Below are 19263 nucleotides of genomic sequence, written 5' to 3'. Positions count from 1 at the left end.
TGTTTGGGGTCATCACCTTCAGAGGGCGCGCCATGTTCCAACGTTAGACAACTCTAATCGCAGCGACATTCCTAGCGTAAACATGGCTTCCAGTGAAACACGCGGTGAACTAAGTTTCTCTCTAATTCAAGAACTTGGCGGAACCAAGGTAATAGATAAAATTTTGCAAAACACCGATCACACAGTTTGCTTTTTCCTCTGTAAAATATTAATTATTGGCTAGTAAAAAATATATTTTCTGCAAAATATTTGTGAGAGAACACAACAGTCCACAGAAAGCTACTTTGAAACCCTATCCTCCTTAATTCCCGTTTATTGCTACTTCCCTACTCGTCTTGCTTTGCTGAATCACGACACTCTTCGTTCTTATTACTTGATTCTTCTTTCATTTTTATCTATTCCTCTTTGATTACTCATCAGTACTGTTCGTCCTTCCGTTCCTTCGTATGTTGTCCACGTTCTTGTCTCAAGCGCTAAGAGCTCGCTGCGAGTATGCGCTATACAAATCACGCATTTATTATTATGTGGTAAATGACAAATATTTATATTATTATTTTATTTTCTGTAGTGATAGTTCATGTGTCCAGTAAATTCATGCTGCCTGGGTTCTAAAATTAACATAAAATAGATCTTAGTCTTTATCGCCATAAACAATCTCATACACAAGAAGAAAATAGTAACAGAGTCCAGATCAGATGATGAGATGGAGAAATTTAGGGGTAGAGGTTGATCGTAAGTTCTCTAAACCTTTTGAATTATTGGTAAATATGGCCTTCATACTTGGTGTTACCAAGAAATTTTAACTGTTCACTAATGGTCTAAAGATAGTGGATATTTTTTGCCAAGGAGCAGAAGTTTTATTCCATCAATCATCTTGATTAAAGTAGAAGTATCAAATTTGAACTTTTATTAATGAGACTAAAACCACTAAAATGCACTAAGTGGGTTAACTATTGAACCAAGAATCATGTATGCTTTGGCAGGAAGATCTGCAGCTTCTGGAGGGTCTTGGGGAGGATGAAGAGGCTGAAGATCTGGACCTGGATGCAGCAAATGACTGGGAGGCAGATCCTATCAAAAAGGATGAAGTCAGTAAATAAAATAAGCTGTTTTTAGTGTTGGTGTTATTTAGTATGCATTAGTGTTATTGTTTTGCTTTTTTCATCACTTTAAAATATTTTTACATACAGTTTGCTTTCAAATGTATCTGTCTTCTGAAAAGTAAGCTGAACTTTTTTGAATAGCTTTTGTTGTCAGTAATGTCAAGGAGTGTAATTTGTATATAGTACCACCTACCAGACCTCCTGCTACCAATTTTTGTTTGATTTCAGCTTCGTGATTTCATTGAACAGCTTGGAATAAAAAAACACAGACCTGATGTCATAGAAGGAAAAAAGTATGGTTTCTCCATTCTAGTTTCATAAATGTGTCTTGCTCTTTACATTTTACACCTTGTGTAACTCCAACTCTTGTTGTCTCTTGCTATCAAGAGCTTAAACCATAAATAAATGCATAATCTCCTTTTAGTTTAAATAACTGAATTCAGTTTATAATAAGATTTCAGTCCACAAACTGTGAGTAAAGAGCCCTCCAAATATTTATCTAATCTGAGATATGATTGTAGTACATAAACACCTATAACACTGGGGCTTCGGCCAGTGCTAGTTTCTTCTTTCTTAAAATGAGTTTGTTTCTCTATCTGTCTCTTTCCTCTCATTTATGTATACAAGTCAGAATATAGATGTTTGAAAACTTGTAGCATTTGAAGAAAGGTTGTGGAAATTTTGCTCAGATTAGTTTATAAACTTTGTCGTTTGAATCAAAATGGGTTGGTCTTTGAAAACTTGTCAGTTTAATAGGCAGTACTTGAGATTTTAAGAATAATTTTGTTTACATGTTTTTCAAGAGGGTTTAAGAATTTTGGAGGCTAGTCTTTGAAAAATGAACATCAACTAATAATTTTGTCTGAGAACATTATTTTTGGGACCAAAAGTTATTCTATGTATACCAGAAGCAAGGAAAAGGAGGCAAAACAGCAGAAGTCTGAGGTCGACAACAATGAAAGCAGAGACAGTGAAGCAGAACAAGCCTCCAGTAAAAGTAAAACTGGCACTTCAGAAAAGGCACGACGACAGGAAAAGAATAAATATAAAGTACAGCATGCTGATGTTACCAGCACTACTATAAGTGACGAAGAAAGTTTGACACACCATCTGAAATCTCCAGAAAGTCGCTCATACCTGTTGTTCAAACCAGGGGACTCATGGCTAGATAGTCAGGTATGTTGTAGATGGATCTGACATTTGTGTGACCGTTGATCATTGCCTAAGGCACAGCTTATTTCTTAGTGACTTAATGTGCAGTCTGTTATTAAACTACTACCTTTTTAATTGATGTGTAAAGATGTGATAGCCTTTGTCAGAGTATGCCTTTATCATTTATAGAAATTGGTAAACGAGAAGCCTGCAAAATATGATCTGATCCAGACAGCTCGGAACTTTGCTGCACAAATTCTGGAAAGGGAAGTTACTTTATACAAGGAGCGTAAGTAGATTGTTTACAACTTTTGATTAGTGGACAAAGTAAAACTTACACATTTCCTTGTTCTGCCCAATGATTATTACAGTGTATGCTGCATTCAAAGCTTTTTTCAATTCATAAAAATAATCTTTCATTCCTAAATAAATATATTTTGAATTGCCTCAAGGAAGTGAGAGCGAGTATTCTCATATCACCCCATTTTTTTCAAAATAAATTGAATTTTGTATGCAGTTTACATTGTTTTTTGCTGATGTCAATATTTTTCGGTAATGCAGTAGACATCAAACAAGAAATTTTTCAGATCTCCCTCTATGGCCCCACCACTTCAAATTCTCTGCCCTTCTTTCTATGGCTGTGCTTGAACCTTTCAAATCTGGCCTCATTGTCCACCATTTTTAAGAAATACCTTATATAATGCAGTGCTTATCTTTGTCCATGCACTTCATTTATGATTATGTTGTCCTCAGTTTGCATCCATTTTTTTCATTTATTTGCTGTTGCCTGTATGGTTAACTGTTGATTCATTTGTAGTCTTTCATACACAGCATATTTAGCCCACCTTCTGGCTGAGAAATGTGCTTTACAAGTTCAGCTATTAAACATTGTACATTAATCTTCAATTACAAATGATTCTTTTTTAGTGATTTTTTAAATATATTTTAACTAAATAAAATCAGCCAACAATTTTCTGAATTAAGTAAATAAAGAATGATAGCTATTCTTGATAATCATCTTTTAGGAAACTCAGCAAATGCAAAACCACATTGTCAGTAGCCAAAATAGTTATAGTATAGTTTTGAGTTGTTTTTTTTTTACAGGCAGGGAGCATAAAAAGAGGTCAGATTCCCAATGGCTAAAAACTGTGCTGACATCTGGTACACTTTCTGACAAAATGGCTGCTTTGACACTGCAAGTAGAAGAATCACCTGTGCACAGTCTTTCAGCCCTTGACTCATTAGTTGCCATGGTGCACAAAAAAGGAAAACGTGAAGCAATGATGGCAGCAGGTATATTTTTTTCTATATTTTAGCATTTTATAGATGTACTTACATTATGTACACAACTATTGATATAAAATTCATAGACAGTGGTGGGTTAGGATGCGTGCACTAGCCTGCTTGGACATTTGGAAGGCACTAATTTCTTTGAATGCTGACATTTGTTTTAAATTTTTATTGTAGGCACTATAAGGTTTGATTTTATTGCAGATTTCATTATAAACTGATTTTTTTTTCAGATACGCTAAAAGAATTGATGTCAAGTCTGTTGCCTAGTGATCGCAAGTTGATTGCTTTTGATGCTGTAAGGGATCCACTCATTCATTTGCATTTCATTTTCTTCTAAAGAATTGAACATAGTGTTGAAGTAATAAGTGATGCCATGTTACACATGAATGTCATAATGTTTGGAAACAAATCTTTCAAAAAAATGTCTGCTTGTAGTTTTAAACCCAATTACATCCTTATCTTGTGAGTTGTAGATTATGTATTTTGTGGTTTGATGTATATATAGTGTATATTAATCCACCCAAGTTATTCAAAAATATAAAAGCTCTGTGGGTAGAAAGATATAACCATGATATATATGGAGTTTGTTTATGGGAATCTTTCAGCGTCCTCTAGACAAAGTGTGGAGTACATGTGGTGGGAACAAGGATGCAGTTGATAAAAAACTTTTATCGTGGTATGTTGAAGCTGTTCTGAAGGAGAAATACTCAGCTTTTGTTGCTGCTCTTGATGTAAGTGGGCTTCTTTTTATAGTTTAACAACCATACTGAGAGCACATTGCATAACTTTAAAAAATTAAAAAGTATCACTATAAATTTCCTCACAAAAAGAAAAAATTATAGAATGCCTGTTCTTACCTTCAGTGTATGACTTGCTTAATTTTTTCTTTTAATTATATCTGTTGTAAATAAAAAGGTCACTTCAAGGTCAGGGGAGACACTGTCCCAGCATTTAAGGATGCTTAATATTGTATAACTTACCGTCACAACATATTGCAATTTCCAGAATCTCTTTTGAGCTGATTCTTGGTTAGTTAAAAAAAACTTCATCTTCATGCAATGTTAAAGAATAATTTTCATCTTCAGGCTATACACCTGCATCGTCTTAGCTGAGAACTAGAAAATATAAATTCTTGTTTCTTCTTTGGTGCCAACATTTTTTCATTCAACAAGAAATAAATTTCAAGGAAAGTATCGCTGTAGAAAATTTATTCAGCTTTTCAATCTAGCAGTCTTCTTTCCTTATACACCTGCTTGGTCTTGAGTACAAAGACAAATTTGAATTTTATGACCTCAGCATAGTGTGACACCATCATGATTGAATTAAATAAATTCTGTTGAAGGCTATCAAGCGTTTATATAGGTTTGAGGTGAATGACTATTATGTTGTTGAAAATGTCTTTTTATTACCTTTTTTATGGTGGATCTCCAGTGAGTGCAGTCTGTTGTGGTCAACTAAATAAAGACTTTCATTGTGATTTTTATTTGACTATAGCTGTTTCTTTACTTTTGCAGGTAATGTCATTTGACACTATCCTGGCTCCAAAACGAAAAGCTTTAGGTAATGTTAATTTTCTTTTTTATCTTTGTAGTGAAAGATGAGAAGGCTAAGTAGCATATTTATAATGTCATAGGTAGGTGGGGTTGTTTTTGCTTGTTTGTTTTTTTGTTTTGTTTATTTTGGGGTGGGGGAGATTTTTGGTTTAAAGAATTCACATTTATCTAATGCTGATGTGCTTATTGTGACTTCCTCAGACACCATGCATTACCTGCTGATGGAAAAACCAGAACAAGAAAATGTAAGTGGTCTCTGCGTTTTTAGATTATTGGAGTCATTTTATCCTATTGACTGTTGTTTGTTTAGATAAATGATTTTTTTTATTGTGGTATTACAATGTAATTAGATCTTGTGTGTATGTTGTCATCCATGTACTTTTGTTTCTAATGTGTTTGGTTTATATTGGTCTTTTTGGTGTTTAGGTACTCCTCACAAAAGTAATAAACAAGCTTGGAGATCCCGACTACAAACTGGCATCACATGCCTCCTATCTCCTGATACGGCTGGGTCTGTGATTTGGATGATGATACTAGAAATAATTTTTGTAGCTTTTACAAGTTTTGTGTATAGACAAGTTGCAAGGGATCTATCAGGGCTAAAAGGAAGTTTAGAAAGAAAGCAAAATGGTTTTACATAGAATTCTATGATACCATTTGGAAATCAGGGGTAGGGACAGTACTTGGTATGTTAATTAACAGCTGTTTAGGATAATTGCAAATACCATCATTGATGAGTATACACATCAGTGATGTAGCATTCTTATTGTATCCAGGAGAATAAATGTTGATAGCTCCTTTTTGTATAAACAGTAAGACCTCCTTTTTAAGACTTTTTATGTTACAACCTAAATATTTTTTGTGGACGTGTTTTGCTATATACATGTCATCACTATTATGACCTCCCCAACTTGACTTATGACTAACAGTTTGTGCTACGATCTATATATATATAAGTTGCATTTAAAAAACTAAATTACATTTCAGAGTAGACCCATTAGTTTGATTTTCTGCAGAAATCACATAAAATAAATAAGTTTATTTTGAAAGAGACAGCTTGTGATCGTTTAGTCAGCAGTCATCTCAACCCATACCATATAGCTCCACTTGCCTGGTTCAAATCAGCCCCATAATGACATTATCTCCCAGCAATGAAAGTGTGATCCAGTGGTGCCCAAACTTTTCTCACCCGAGGGCTGCATTGGACACGACGTAAAATCTCAGAGGCCAGAATATGGTGGTTTTGCCAGAATCGTGGCATTAAAAATGAAATTATCTTGTTAATGAAATTCTCTGGTTAAAATGAGCAGGCCAGATGTGGCACCTGCGTGGGCTGTACGTTAGGCTCCCCTGGTCTAATCAATCTAACCCAAAAGGACAAATCAAGTCTTGGGTCAATTCAGCTTTCAATGTTCGGAATGATGTGGTCTTACAAGGTGTTTTAGTCAGGCCAGGGTCTATTTGGCTATAAGTGTAGCTGGGACAATGGTTTTTGATTGAAATGACCAGGCCTTGTTCATTGTTTTCTCTTTTCCATTGTGCATCAGTCAACTGTGCTTCATTAATGGCGTTTTTTTTTTTTTAGAAGTCCTGAGTTTATAACAGTAAGATTCTTGTGACCAACTGTTATTGCTTTATTGCACCATCTTACAGGAATCATTTTCAAAAACATAAAAAGTACATTTTAAAAGAGTGCCTTTGTCTATCATGGTACAAATGTCTTGATTGATTGCTCTAACCTGAAGAGTTAGTTCCCCTATAAATCTTCAACAATTTCAGAATAAGCAAGCATGACCAAGTTAAAAGTGAAAATAACAAAGAAAAGCATTATAATATGTGTATCAAATTGCCATTATCAGAAATATGGGAGAATCTGCATGAACTGGGAATACTGTAAGAGTACAAACTTTAGTCCTCGTGAATGATTTGTTGAATTGTTTTTTAACTTCTGTACAGTATCAGTGTTACATAGTTGACTGAATCAGACTAATCTGCTGTTTAAAAAAAAGACTTATTTATCATTGTTATACAAAGTAAATAAAGGAGTTGATAATTTTGTTAAACATTTAAACAGTGGAGCAGCATCCAAACATGCAGCAGGTGATTGTCGCAGAGGTTGAACGACTTATCTACAGACCTGGCATCTCACAGCGTGCACAGTTAGTATTCTGTCAATAAAAGCTAATTATATGCATGTCATGTCTGTGTTCTTTGGGTCATAAACATGGCTAATGGTAATGTTATTCCTTACAAATCTGAAAACAAGACCAATAAAGCTGCACAAAAAGGTTTCACTCCAGCCAAAAAAAAAAAGATTAACATTTAATTCAACGACTTTAATCCTTCACCAGTAATAAAAATTTTTGTATTTCATGCCGAATCTCTTCACATTAAGTATGTGTGTTTTGAGATAAAGATTGTATGTTAATTTTTATTGTTCAAATTATTTTTTTGAGTGCAGGTATTATGCAATGTGCTTCCTGAACCAGATCAAGCTTAACAGCAAAGATCATATTCTTGCCACAAAATTGATCACCATATATTTTAGTTTTTTTAAGGTTTGTTCACAGTTTCTTCTGTTTGTGTATTACATTTTTACACTTCTCTAAACCACAAAGGATCTTGTAATACATGTAATTTAGAATCCTGTATCTCTGAGCAGTAGTATTGTTCTTATTTGTCAAACCACTTAGCCTCTGCTATACATGCATTGATGGTTCATTTCCTTTAAACGAGAAAATCTGCTCTAGACAACTGCTTAGCTGGGTCAGTTAATTCTCAGTTCTTTAAAAAGGTTGTTCAATTTTCTTTAGAGGTAACTTCAGACAACTGTTTACACAATTTTCCTGATAATTCCATTTTGGTCTTAGATGTATGTAAAGAAAAAAGAAATGGACAGCAAAATGATGGGGGCATTACTCACTGGAGTCAACAGAGCATATCCATTTGCTGAAGGTGAGTCTGCATGACCTTGCAAGTTCACTATGTAGTTGGATATGCTACTTTATTACTCTCTTTTTTTTTGTTATTCATCCACGACAATGTTTGAAGCTGCGATTCAATCAGAATCTACCTCATGACAGGTGGAGGGTTCAAAGTGTAACAGTGATGCTACTTGTTAAAAGATGCACTTGACACTTTTTATCTGTTTTTATTGTGGGGAATAAAAAAGCATATTGTCAATATTTTCATTTTTCTCTGTAATATGCAGCCAAAGAAAACAGCATGGTTGAACAGATTGGGACCCTTTACAAAATAGTGCACTTGGTGAACTTCAACATTGCACTTCAGGCTCTTATGTTGCTGCAGCAGGTCTCAGATCTCAGGCAAGTGAAATCACACAATTCTTCCCTTTTCTTTTGTCTTTCTTCCCTTATGCCTTGTGATAATGTGGTTTTTGTTTTTTTTTATAGCCTGCCTCTCCCACCTTCCACACTATCTAATAGGCCAAAAGCAATCCATAAGACTAGCAATATACATAACATTATTTGGGGACATTTTTTTTTTTTTGTTCCTGCAAGAGATGTTAGCAATACAGTCTGAATAAAACTGTGGTCATCACTGAATTGAGCATGTGCTTGAAAATATTTGTTCTAGCTCCAGCGAGGGTGATCGGTTTTTCGTGGCACTGTATCGCAAAATGCTTGACGCTGGGCTGAAGACATCTGCCAAGCACCCACAATTTCTCAATTTGATTTACCGCAGTATGAAAGCCGATGTGTGTGACAAACGTGTTAAGGTAGGTATTTGAAGAGAAATGAAAGCGAAGTTTTCTTGTGACATTTGGATAGATCAGGTGCTCAAAAATCAGGGCTCTTTTCTTCTTAGATGCAATAGTGTTTTTGCCTTTCATTTTTAAACGTGGAATGTTTTTGATCCAGTCAATTAGATGACACCCACTGCTTAAGTTGTAGTGTTTGATGGCGATAAGAAGAATTTATAAAAGGAAAAATTTAAGGGCATCAATAACAGCGCAATTCATAACATTTGATGTGGGATTACAGGCTTTTATGAAGCGCCTGCTTCAGGTGGGAAGTCAGCTTGGCCCAGACTTCTTATGTGGAGCTCTGATTGTGCTATCTCAGGTTAGTCATTTTGTTTACATGTTTTGTAAATATTAATAAAGCCATTCTCAATGGGTGTGAGTGTGCAATTTCGAGGGCATAGGTACAATATCTGTGGATAATCAGGATGTCACACAATATTGCTAAAAGCACTTCCTAATCATCCATCGTATGTGGCAGGTTTTGCTGTTCAAGCTGTTAAAGCAGTGTAAAAATAGAAAAATAAAAATTTGAGCACTTTGTAGGGAAAGTTTAACATAATGAGGAGTGTAAATGTCTGAAACCCTTGCTGGAATATTTTTTTCAGTTGGAAAAGAGAACACATATTATGCCAGTGCATAAACTCCTCAAGTGTTTACTTGACATGTTTTTGTTAACTGTGTTGAACTCCTTCATTTACCTTAACAACATGACATGATTAAATGTTACGCTAATTGTATGACTTCTCACCATGTGGGTTTGGGGCTTTGGCTCTTTGACCTGTGTGACCCTGTTTGGTCTTTTTTACATTTTTCTCCCCTTCCTCTTCCCTGCTTTTGCAGATTCTGAAGGAAAGACCGGAATTGTTAGCCATCAGACAAATAGGACAGGTAAGTTGTTTCAGACTGCAGGTTTGAGGTTTTATATTTCTGCACAATATTTCATTATTAACACTTACATTTTATGTATATTTTTTTCTGCAACTGGACAGTTAAAAGTCCAGGCAGAAGTGACAAAAGATTGAGGGTCTGTGACTGGTGTGATTTCAGGATGAAAACAAAACTGAAGAACAGGTGACGAACAGCACTACTAATCTGGTTGGTTATGAAGATGATGACGAAGAACATTTTATAGACTTGCCAGTTCCAGAAGAATTTCAGGACAAAGAAAAAATAATACAAGATGAGGGAAAAATATCAAGAGAATCTCCATCTTCATCACGTGGATCTATTCATGACCCATCCTTGTCGTCGTGGGTACATCGAAAAAATCGTGATGGTTTGTAAACAATTCTGATTTTTGTCTTCAGTGAATTTTAAACATTTAAAAGCTCTCCTTTGATGGCCCCTTTTCCAAGAACTAAAAACTCTCTACATTCTAAAGCTCTCTTGTTCCCTTGGCATTAATAATAATAATAAATGCAGAATTTGTATAGCACATACTCACACTCCTAAGGAGCATGCTTTTAGTTCTTAAGAACGAGAATGAAACAGGGACAGCATACAAGGGACAGGAAAACAAACAAATAACATATGAACTTTAAAAGAATAAACAACCTTCTAAATGAATAAAATCAAATACAGAAAACACAAAGAGGAACCCAAGAACAAGAGCTGAGAGTAACATGATACTGCAAAAGGAAGGGTGTAAAAAAGGACTAGCATTATGGGAAAGGTTGTTAAGAATAATGATGATTTCATGCTTAACTGGGTGATCTCAATATCATTTGGACTGTTCCAAGCTTTTCCAATCTTCTGTCATTTTCTATCTTCTGCTGTAATCATAAATGTTCATGCTAAAATCAATCAAACAAGCTTGCTAAGTTGGAAAATGGCTGTTAGAGCAGACATATGTATCTCTTGGGGTTTTTTATTTTTTAGTTTTGTTAAAACTTCTCTTACATGGTGGTAAATCAATGGTGGTAAAACTGATATGTGTAAGTGGTCTGTGCGTGCGTGTGACAGGGATGGGAGTTCTCCGTCCGGGGGACGGATTTCCGTCCTGAGAAAAAATCTCGGGACGGAACTGGGACGGAAAGTATAATTCAAAATTTTCACTGATTACGAGGAAGGACCAGGGACTATGAATAAAAAAGCGAAAATTTCTCGTGTCGTGAACGATACCATACGCTAGTGGTAATAGGCAGAGGCGGCGTTAGGAATACGCGGGGCCTGGGGCCGACCATCCGCGCGGGGATGGAGTACGTGTATCAACATCCCTATTGATATGATGTCGGAAGCACTGATTTATATACAGTTAGATAGGTTGGATTAATTTCGCGAAATAACGCACGAATTTAGTGTTTTATTTGTTTGTAACCTTTCCCACCGTCTGTGACAGTACCGGCTTTTTCTTACAGCGAAGTAATATGGTGACGACAACTGAATAAACTGCTTGTTATTATTGTCGGGCTTAACGTGAAGACATGGGAACAATAATTTGCTTAATTAGAACTTAGAAGTGTTTTCTGAACGTCAATTTTTATGTCACAACTTGTTTAACACAGCTACATGTAGCAATAAGTCAGAAAGATGACCTCGGGTAAGGTGACCAGACGTTTCGGGAGCGAAAGCGGGAGGCGTGCCGATGATGATGTTGTCACCGACAAAGACCGCCGATAAATAGGGGGGGGGGGACTTTCCTCTGACTTTACCGAGTAGTGATGCTTTCAACGGCAGATCTGTCCACGCCACTACGGTATTCCATTTTAAATAGAAAACCGGTATTTAAAATTTAAATTAAAATAGTCATACCTTATCTCCCGCTCAGCCAACTTTGCGGACGTGCAGGTGAGTCGCTGTGTAAATTATCGTGCTAATAATGGTCCGGCACCTTCGTCATCTTGCGGGGCTGTTGCTCCCAAACCGTACTTCATAGACCGTGAATCTCCTTGTAAAGTTTCAGTCATTGCAAGATTGTGTCATACATTTTTTCACAAGGATTTCGTGAATTTTCGCTGTCAAAGTTGCACTTCACAATTAAAAGTCCTTTCAGTGTTTCCACCTTTATCTGTCTTTTCACTGGCGATGTTCGTATCGTTCCCGACATAAGTTTAGTCACTGATCCGTACTCAAAGAAAACGATTACTGGAAGCGAATAAAATGCCGGGCAGCGGGAACCTTTAATATTATGGATGACATTGTTGAAAAAGACAGAACCAACCTTACACCTAAAAATGTTGAAGCCATTGGGTTTATTGAGTATGATTTAAGGGCCAGAGGACTGAGAGCCATACAGATGGTCCCCAGTGACCAAATGATAAAAAATGAGATTTCTGCACATGCATCATATACAGTGCATTTGGAAAGAGAGGCTCATCTGGCTAAAAAAAAAGCAAAAAAAAAAAACAGGACACTGTTTGCCAGAATGTTGTCCAAAAAAGGAAGTTGGAGGACTGCATCAGCTTCCAGCCGACTAAGAAGCAGCAGTTACCTCATCCAGCAACTGAGCCATCAACACAGACAGCTAAGAGACCAACAGAAACCTCACAGCCTGCCAACATAGTAACTGGACAAATTGACATTTTGACAAATACCCCTGAAAAGTCTGCTCCCAGAATGTCAGGGAGACCAATGCAAACATCAATCGCTGGATTTTTAAAAAAATAAGAAGAGTTAGGTTTTGGTGGGTATTGGAATTTTTACTTGTTTTTATTTGCCTTATCAAAATTAAATATAGATAAGACAGAAGAGATAGGCATAGACTTTAGGAAAATAAAATTTTGTTTTATTGTGTACCTGTTGAGACAGTTAACTCCTTCAGGTTCGTAGGCTCTGTTTTTGATTGCAGGCTAAAATGGGATGTAAACATGATCAGCATGTGAACCTTCAATAGCTGAATAGTTTTTCAGTCAGCACAGCAACATTGAGCTGTTTTTATCAGTCATTCATTGAAGTCTTTCACTTTTTTCTTTCATATGCTGGTTTTACAGTTTTCTGTCCATGATATGAACAGTTTGAACCATACTGTCCATATTTTTCTAAGGTAATTGGTGTTAAGCACAGAAATTTAGATTCCTTTTTATGATCAGCAAATTGTCAGAAAAGTTTACAGCATTTTGTCCATACCAGAACATGTCCTAGCAGGAGAATTTGTTATATTGAGTTCAGGCAGGCAAACATACTATGCCTATATGCAAAAGCAATAGGGACTTGAAATGGTTTACAACCTCTGCAGTCCACATGCTCAACCATAGATTATAGATTAATTGTCAGTTGTATGTGTGCACGGGTGTGTGATATAGGTGTACCTTAAGAATGTTTTATATATAAGAATGCACGTTCTTAAAATGCACCACTCGCCTAGTATTTTAACTAGCAGTTTTTTTAAACTTTTGTAACAGAACACACTTCCCAAGTTATAATTGCCCATTAGGGTTAATAAAGTTGGACATTTGTCATTGTTAACTACTAAAGACATTGTATGACTTATGTGTGTTATGTATGTGAAAAACGTGAAACGCGTATGCAACCATGTGTCATATAACGTTATATGCATATGCTCGAGTACTACATGGCTCTTGAAAAATCTTCAGTCCCAGGAAAATTTCTGGCTCCCACCCATGGTGTGAGTACATGCAAGCAAGCAGAAGAGAACGGCAGAATCCGTGATTGATGACCATCACAAAATGTTGGGCCCTTACTAAGACAATGTCCACCGTCACTTGGTGAAATAAATTCTTATATTTCATGTACCAACACAAAACCATTTTGCTGAAAAAATGAAAACATTTGAAGACCAGCATTGTACTGACTTGTGTACCTCCTGCAACAGGCAAACATGAGCAACAAGAGTATCAACCATTCCAGCGGAACCCTCTCTACTGCCATGCTGAACACACAATGTTGTATGAACTGTACAAGCTGGTGGCACACTACCATCCATCTGTCAGTCTCTTTGCTCGCACAGTGTTAGAGGTAAGTACAGACTACCATAGTGTGATCAGTTTTGTTAGGTACAGAGTAGTGCTGCAAAGGGTAACCACTCTTTTTTTTCCTTTGTAGTTTTCGAATTACTTTTAATAAACATGTAATTTTTTTTTAACCAGTGGTACTTTTACTACTACTGCCATCTTAACTGTGTGACTACAAAAGTAGTACTTATACAATACTTTTAAAGTCTTATTCTGTTGCAGGGCCAACAAATTGTGTACTCTGGGAATCCCCTTCAAGATTTCACACTGATTCGATTTCTTGATCGCTTTGTCTACAAAAATCCCAAGAAAATAGATGCTGGTCAGTATGTGAGCACAGTTGTTAAAGATGTAGTTCATTTTCAGTGACAGTTTGTGTCACTCGCATCATTGAACACTTAATAAATGTTTTTGAAAATAGCTTAAATCTTGTAAACTTTATTTAAACATTTGTAATAATCTTTTTAAAAATGTCTTTTTATCATAGCTAGCCAGAAATTAGCCACAGTTGGAGCTGCTTATCGCAAGAGAAAAGAGATCCTTGAAGGGGTTGTGCCAGTCACATCAGCAGAGTTTATAGAGAAAGGAGAAGCAAGTGTTGCGGAACATGAACGCTATTTGTACAAGTAAGGACTGGGTGGTCATTCAAGTTATCTTGTTTCTTACCTCAAGGAAGTTTTTTGTTGTGATTTCAATTTTATCATGTATGCTGTTGATGCAGAAAACTAAAAAGTAAGGTGTTTCTTCATGCAGGATTATTTTGCAAATTGTTGAGTATCTGTGTTTCCTGCCAAATATTTTGGGGGCCAGTCATTCACCCCAAGACCATCTCGCCTCACAGCCTGAGTCTTTTTGTCCCAGCTGTGTCCATTTTGTCCCAAGACCAAAAGATCAAATCATCCTAGGCCCAATCAGCACCGTCTCTGCCTATCAAAATAATAATAGGCAAAAAACATAAGTTCACAGTAAAATGATGACAAAATCTCAAATTTAAGAGATTGTTTTAAAAGATAAAAATTATTTATTTGCATTGCAAGATACGTTCTTTGCATGTGGCCATTTTTGTTTAGTAACATGGTGGCTAAACTTATCTGCATTGCTTAAAATAGGCAACTGAGTTTGCATATCTATAAAGTTCGAACAACACATGGCTCTTTTGGTAATATTTTATGTTAATAGCTATGTGCATTATTGGTGACCGATTTGTCTTTTAAGCCAGTCATCAAAGTATTACGTTTAAAAGGTATTTCTTGTATCCCAACTACTGCAAGGCACCTCAAATCATTATATTAATAAATCTAATAGTTATAAAGCATTTCAATTGTCTTTTGTCTTAGGGCAAATGGGGAAGTTTAATGAGCATATTCATTCCTGTAAACCTCAAATGCTTTCATTTCTGATGCTTATAATTCCCAGGTACTTCAGTCAGCGTGCAGAGAAAAGCAAAATAGACGATGGTGAGGACAGTGAGGCAGGGAGTGTCAGTGACTCAGAATTTGATGAATATCTTGGTGAGCATCACTTTAACTGCTAAATAGATCCTTATTTTGTTTTTCTTTGTGTCACTAGGACCAGAGAATATTCAGATTAATGTTACTTATTATTGGCTTTGTAAAACATATGACACGGGACCAAAAATATGCATACACCTATGTGCACACATAACTCCTTGCTCACGATAGCTGAATTGGCATTTTTTCATTAGACACGTTGCTGCAGGTTTTTATAAGTCACATTTCAGGAAGAAACAAATAAACTTTTCATTCTCATCACAGCTAGGAAGATATTGTCCTATTTAAATTTATTTTTCTGGTGTCCATCTGTTTTGTAAAATTTTGTTAGAAATCATCTTCTGCTGTCCACAGATAAACATGAAAGTCATGCTGATGAGGACCAAATGAGTGACTTGGACATGGATTTTGCAAGGTGAGTGTTAGAGTTAACTCTGCTGTTGTCTGCCATTTGCACGGTACATTCCTCATCCCTTCTGTAGGCCTAGTATCTGGAATATCTTGTACCTGTTGCCGTGAAACACACCTGTGAAACCCACTTCCTTTGTTATTTCTGTATTAACTGGTAGTCTTTCTATTTTTACATTTGTCTTTAAACTTGATAGAGTCTACTCCCAGCCCAGCTCTTTGCTTTTGTAGTTTACAAACTGGATTTTCTAATTTGCTCAAGTGCATTACGCTCACTTTCAAGCTTGGAAAGCCATCATCATCATCATCAGTGACTTCAGTAATACGTGATAAAGCATAATGCACTATGATGTTTATACTGTTATAAAAGTTATCAGTTGTGTAACTTGTCAATGACCCCCTAGCCATTTTGTTACCTGTGCATAGTTTATTGTTACAGCGATCTCAGCAAAAAAGGCCGAAAAGACGGAACAAAAGATATTGGCAGTGATGTCAGCACTGACGAAGAGGATCCAGATGATTTGTCAGATGAAGAGATGGAACTAGAGGAGGATGATGAATTAGCAGCTGAGTTTCGTAAAGAGATGGAGGAGCTAGGAGATGATAGTGATGGTAACTGTTTGGGTTTTCTTTTTTTTTTGAAAACACTAAAATGCTACTTGTGTTTTTGTGTATGTTTTTATCATTTTACTTTTATTTCTGCTTTGTAGATGAACTAAAGCAATTGATGATAGACAGCACGAAAAAAAGCAAGAAACGAGCACCTGTTACGAAAGAAGATGATGTCTTTGAAAAGAAAGCCAAAAGGTCAGTTTTTTGTACACAGGTTAAATATATGGATGTTGTGTTTGTATTTTTTTTTTAATGGTAAGAAGCATATTCACTCAAGTGTGATTAAATTTCAAAAATCTTTGTCTAGATGAAGTTCAGAAAATAGATCTGAGAAAAAAAAGCGGAGGAAAAACATGAAATTTTTTTCTGTTAGACAAAAGAATTCAGAACATTTCCATGCAGTGAGTTGCAAGAGCATTGACAGGTGAGATCTTTTCCAATGTGCAGGCGACGAGGCTCCGACACAGCAGGTGATGGCATATTTGCTGCAGCGGAAGAGTTTGCTGATGTTCTGGAAGAAAATGCCAGCAATACATTGGGGTCTATGGGCACCAGCCATGGTGTCAGCAATCCAGACAAAGCTAGTGAGTATGATAATTGCAGCAAACAGGATACCAAGAGGGACCATTTAGACAGGAGAGTGAGGCTACAATGACCAGGGCGTACCTGTTGCCATGCCCACCCTCGACTAGGATCAGCAAAGTTGAATCTCTTTGGTATTCGAAGAGTATGAAAATGTGCTCATTTGATTGTATGTATGTGTGTGTGTTTGTTGCCAGTCCACGATTGTCAGAACAAACATGCTTGAATCGAGCAATGTTTATTCATTTAAAGGGGGCGTGGCCTGACTTCAGGCTCTCAAATAACAGTGGTTGCTCTTGGTATCATCATTGATTGCAGTGTCTTAGCCTTATAACAGTTTTCCTCATCTTCGTGGAATGGTAGTTATTAGAGTAGAAGGAGGCACGGGTCAGAAGGCCTGGCTGTGAGACTTGCAGTTTTTGCCAAAATAAATAAATTTATCATCTAAGAGTGCAGAACAAAGAAGTTTTAGTCAAATATGATTCTTTTCGTAGTAAAATTGTAAGTTGCTATGAAATTTGAGGAGGTAGAAAAAGTAAAGAATATGAGAAGTACTTGAGTCAGAGATGATGTCCTCACTGTATTCCATATTCTTACTGAGGCATGCTTGGCTAGCATTTTTGTGGCTGTACTGAGTAGTTGTCACAGACTGTTAATAAGAGTTCGAAGATGCCATGTTGACAATAAGGATCAGCAACGTCTTAAGTTTGTGAGGAGCTGTATGTGAGTATGTACCAGCAACCTTGACAACAGTGATAGGCCTGTGTTGTTCTTTGTGAAACATGATGCCCAGAAAGCGGTAGTGAAATGACTTGTGTTTTAGGTTTCAAGCAGCTGGCGTGGGAGGCCGAGCGAGACCGCTTTCTTCATGGCAGACACTGGAGTCAAAGGAAGGTGGGAAGAAAGCAGGCACAGCAGGCTCACAGCGAAAACCAGCCAAGACTCAACAGCACCGACATCAAGGACATAGGAGGAAACCTGGCAAGGGACACAAATTTGGGAAAAAGAAGAATTAAATCTGTGTGTACAGCACTTGATTTGTCTTTTGTGACCTAGATTGTGTGTATGGAGGGAAGGAAGGATTGCAGAAAGATGCTGTGGAGCTTCTGCCAGTACCCTTGTACCTATAGATGATCTCTGATACATTTGCCCTTCAACAGTTTTATTATACTGATGTTTGTAACAGCTTCAGCTGAGTCTAAAGTGCTTGCAACCTTTTATTTATTTTCTGTGCTACTGAACATTTTGCACATGTGGCTCACTCAGCAGATTTAGCCTTCATGTCTTGCCATACCTTCAGCATGCCAGGGAGTTCATCGAAGAATAATAAAATAGTGGCATACTTATGAGATAGTGCCTTTGTGGATGGCATATTGCTAAAGCAGTTTTTGTTTGATGCAAGAGTGTTGGCTGTGCTCACCGTACCTGTAGCTGGATTGACGGTGACAGAAAATTAGCAGGTGCTTTAGTGGCAAAGGAAGTTGGCGGTTGAGGGAGGGCAGGACAAGTGCAGCTTTTTTTCCTGATTGTGTCCATGCAAGGCACATGCTGTGCTTTGTCGGTTAACGCAGTGCTTCTAGCAAGTAAATGCCTTCTACGTCTGTGCCACAAGGGTCAATGCTGTTTAAACAGGGAGAGATGATGGTGTTTGTTTGACAAATGGGAAAAAAGGCAGATTATTCAGGGTTTTCTTCTTTTGACTGCCATTGCCGGTGTGTTAGGCTTGTTTGAAAACCACACACAGATGCCTGCTGTATGTCATCTTGGTTTAGCAGGATATTCTGTCTCATTTTTTAAGTACTTGCTGAGTCCTGAGTACATAAGCAGCTATTTATGTATGAACGTCATGTCACACAGTAGAAGGGCCGACGGGAAACCATTGTTGGACTAGCACTTGCACCACAGTTGTCCTGCAAATCCTTTCTTCGCCTCACCCCCTAGTATTACTTGCCCTTTGCAATTTCCAATTCACGGTAACAGCTCTCACGAGTTTGCAACAATAGTCGACTGCCGTGTGGTCTGTCACAGATTTATTACCAGGCATCTGGTTAGGGGCAAATGAATGTAACCCTATCTGTCTACGCAGATACCCGACAAAATAAGTTACAAAAATAGTTTGTAGATTCCCTGGTGTAGGTGTTGGAATTATGTCTGCATCGCATACTTTTATATGCGTGCATCTTGCCAATACTTTTGGAAGTCTTTCACGCTGGTGGCCCGTGGCAACCAGTGTCATCAGAGCCTACGAGATCAGGCGGCAAGCGCCGCAAATGCTTTCTCGAGCGGAACCTAGTCGGTTAACGAGAAATTTGGCGAAGGGCGGGGTGGACGCCTACGGCTGCTGTCTGGAATTCTTTCTGTGTCCACGCCGAC

At 37.1% G+C, this 19263-nt stretch overlaps 1 protein-coding gene across 2 annotated transcripts; it reads left to right on the top strand.

Annotated features, from left to right (window-relative positions):
• Window positions 1-4: 4 nt before the first annotated feature.
• LOC112569929 (CCAAT/enhancer-binding protein zeta-like) lies at window positions 5-17993 on the top strand. 2 transcript variants are annotated; one of them, XM_025248025.1, is made up of 28 exons: window positions 5-148; window positions 984-1088; window positions 1332-1396; window positions 2015-2279; window positions 2445-2544; window positions 3360-3548; window positions 3779-3843; window positions 4154-4279; window positions 5063-5108; window positions 5303-5346; window positions 5528-5612; window positions 7176-7260; window positions 7563-7659; window positions 7972-8056; window positions 8313-8427; window positions 8699-8840; window positions 9106-9186; window positions 9708-9755; window positions 9915-10143; window positions 13639-13781; window positions 14000-14099; window positions 14265-14403; window positions 15194-15288; window positions 15643-15703; window positions 16136-16308; window positions 16407-16503; window positions 16756-16892; window positions 17714-17993. In XM_025248025.1, the coding sequence occupies exons 1-28, from the start codon at window positions 83-85 to the stop codon at window positions 17944-17946; spliced, it is 3216 nt and encodes a 1071-aa protein (XP_025103810.1). In that variant the 5' UTR covers window positions 5-82; the 3' UTR covers window positions 17947-17993. The 2 variants fall into 2 exon arrangements, with proteins under 2 accessions (XP_025103810.1, XP_025103809.1); XM_025248024.1 differs by having other exon boundaries at window positions 2012-2279; window positions 17714-17989.
• Window positions 17994-19263: the final 1270 nt, after the last annotated feature.

Source organism: Pomacea canaliculata, linkage group LG8, assembly GCF_003073045.1.
Source record: "Pomacea canaliculata isolate SZHN2017 linkage group LG8, ASM307304v1, whole genome shotgun sequence".
Taxonomy (NCBI): Eukaryota; Metazoa; Mollusca; class Gastropoda; order Architaenioglossa; family Ampullariidae; genus Pomacea; species Pomacea canaliculata.
Note: the sequence above shows the minus strand (reverse complement) of the source record. Positions and strands in the feature narration are given on the sequence as shown.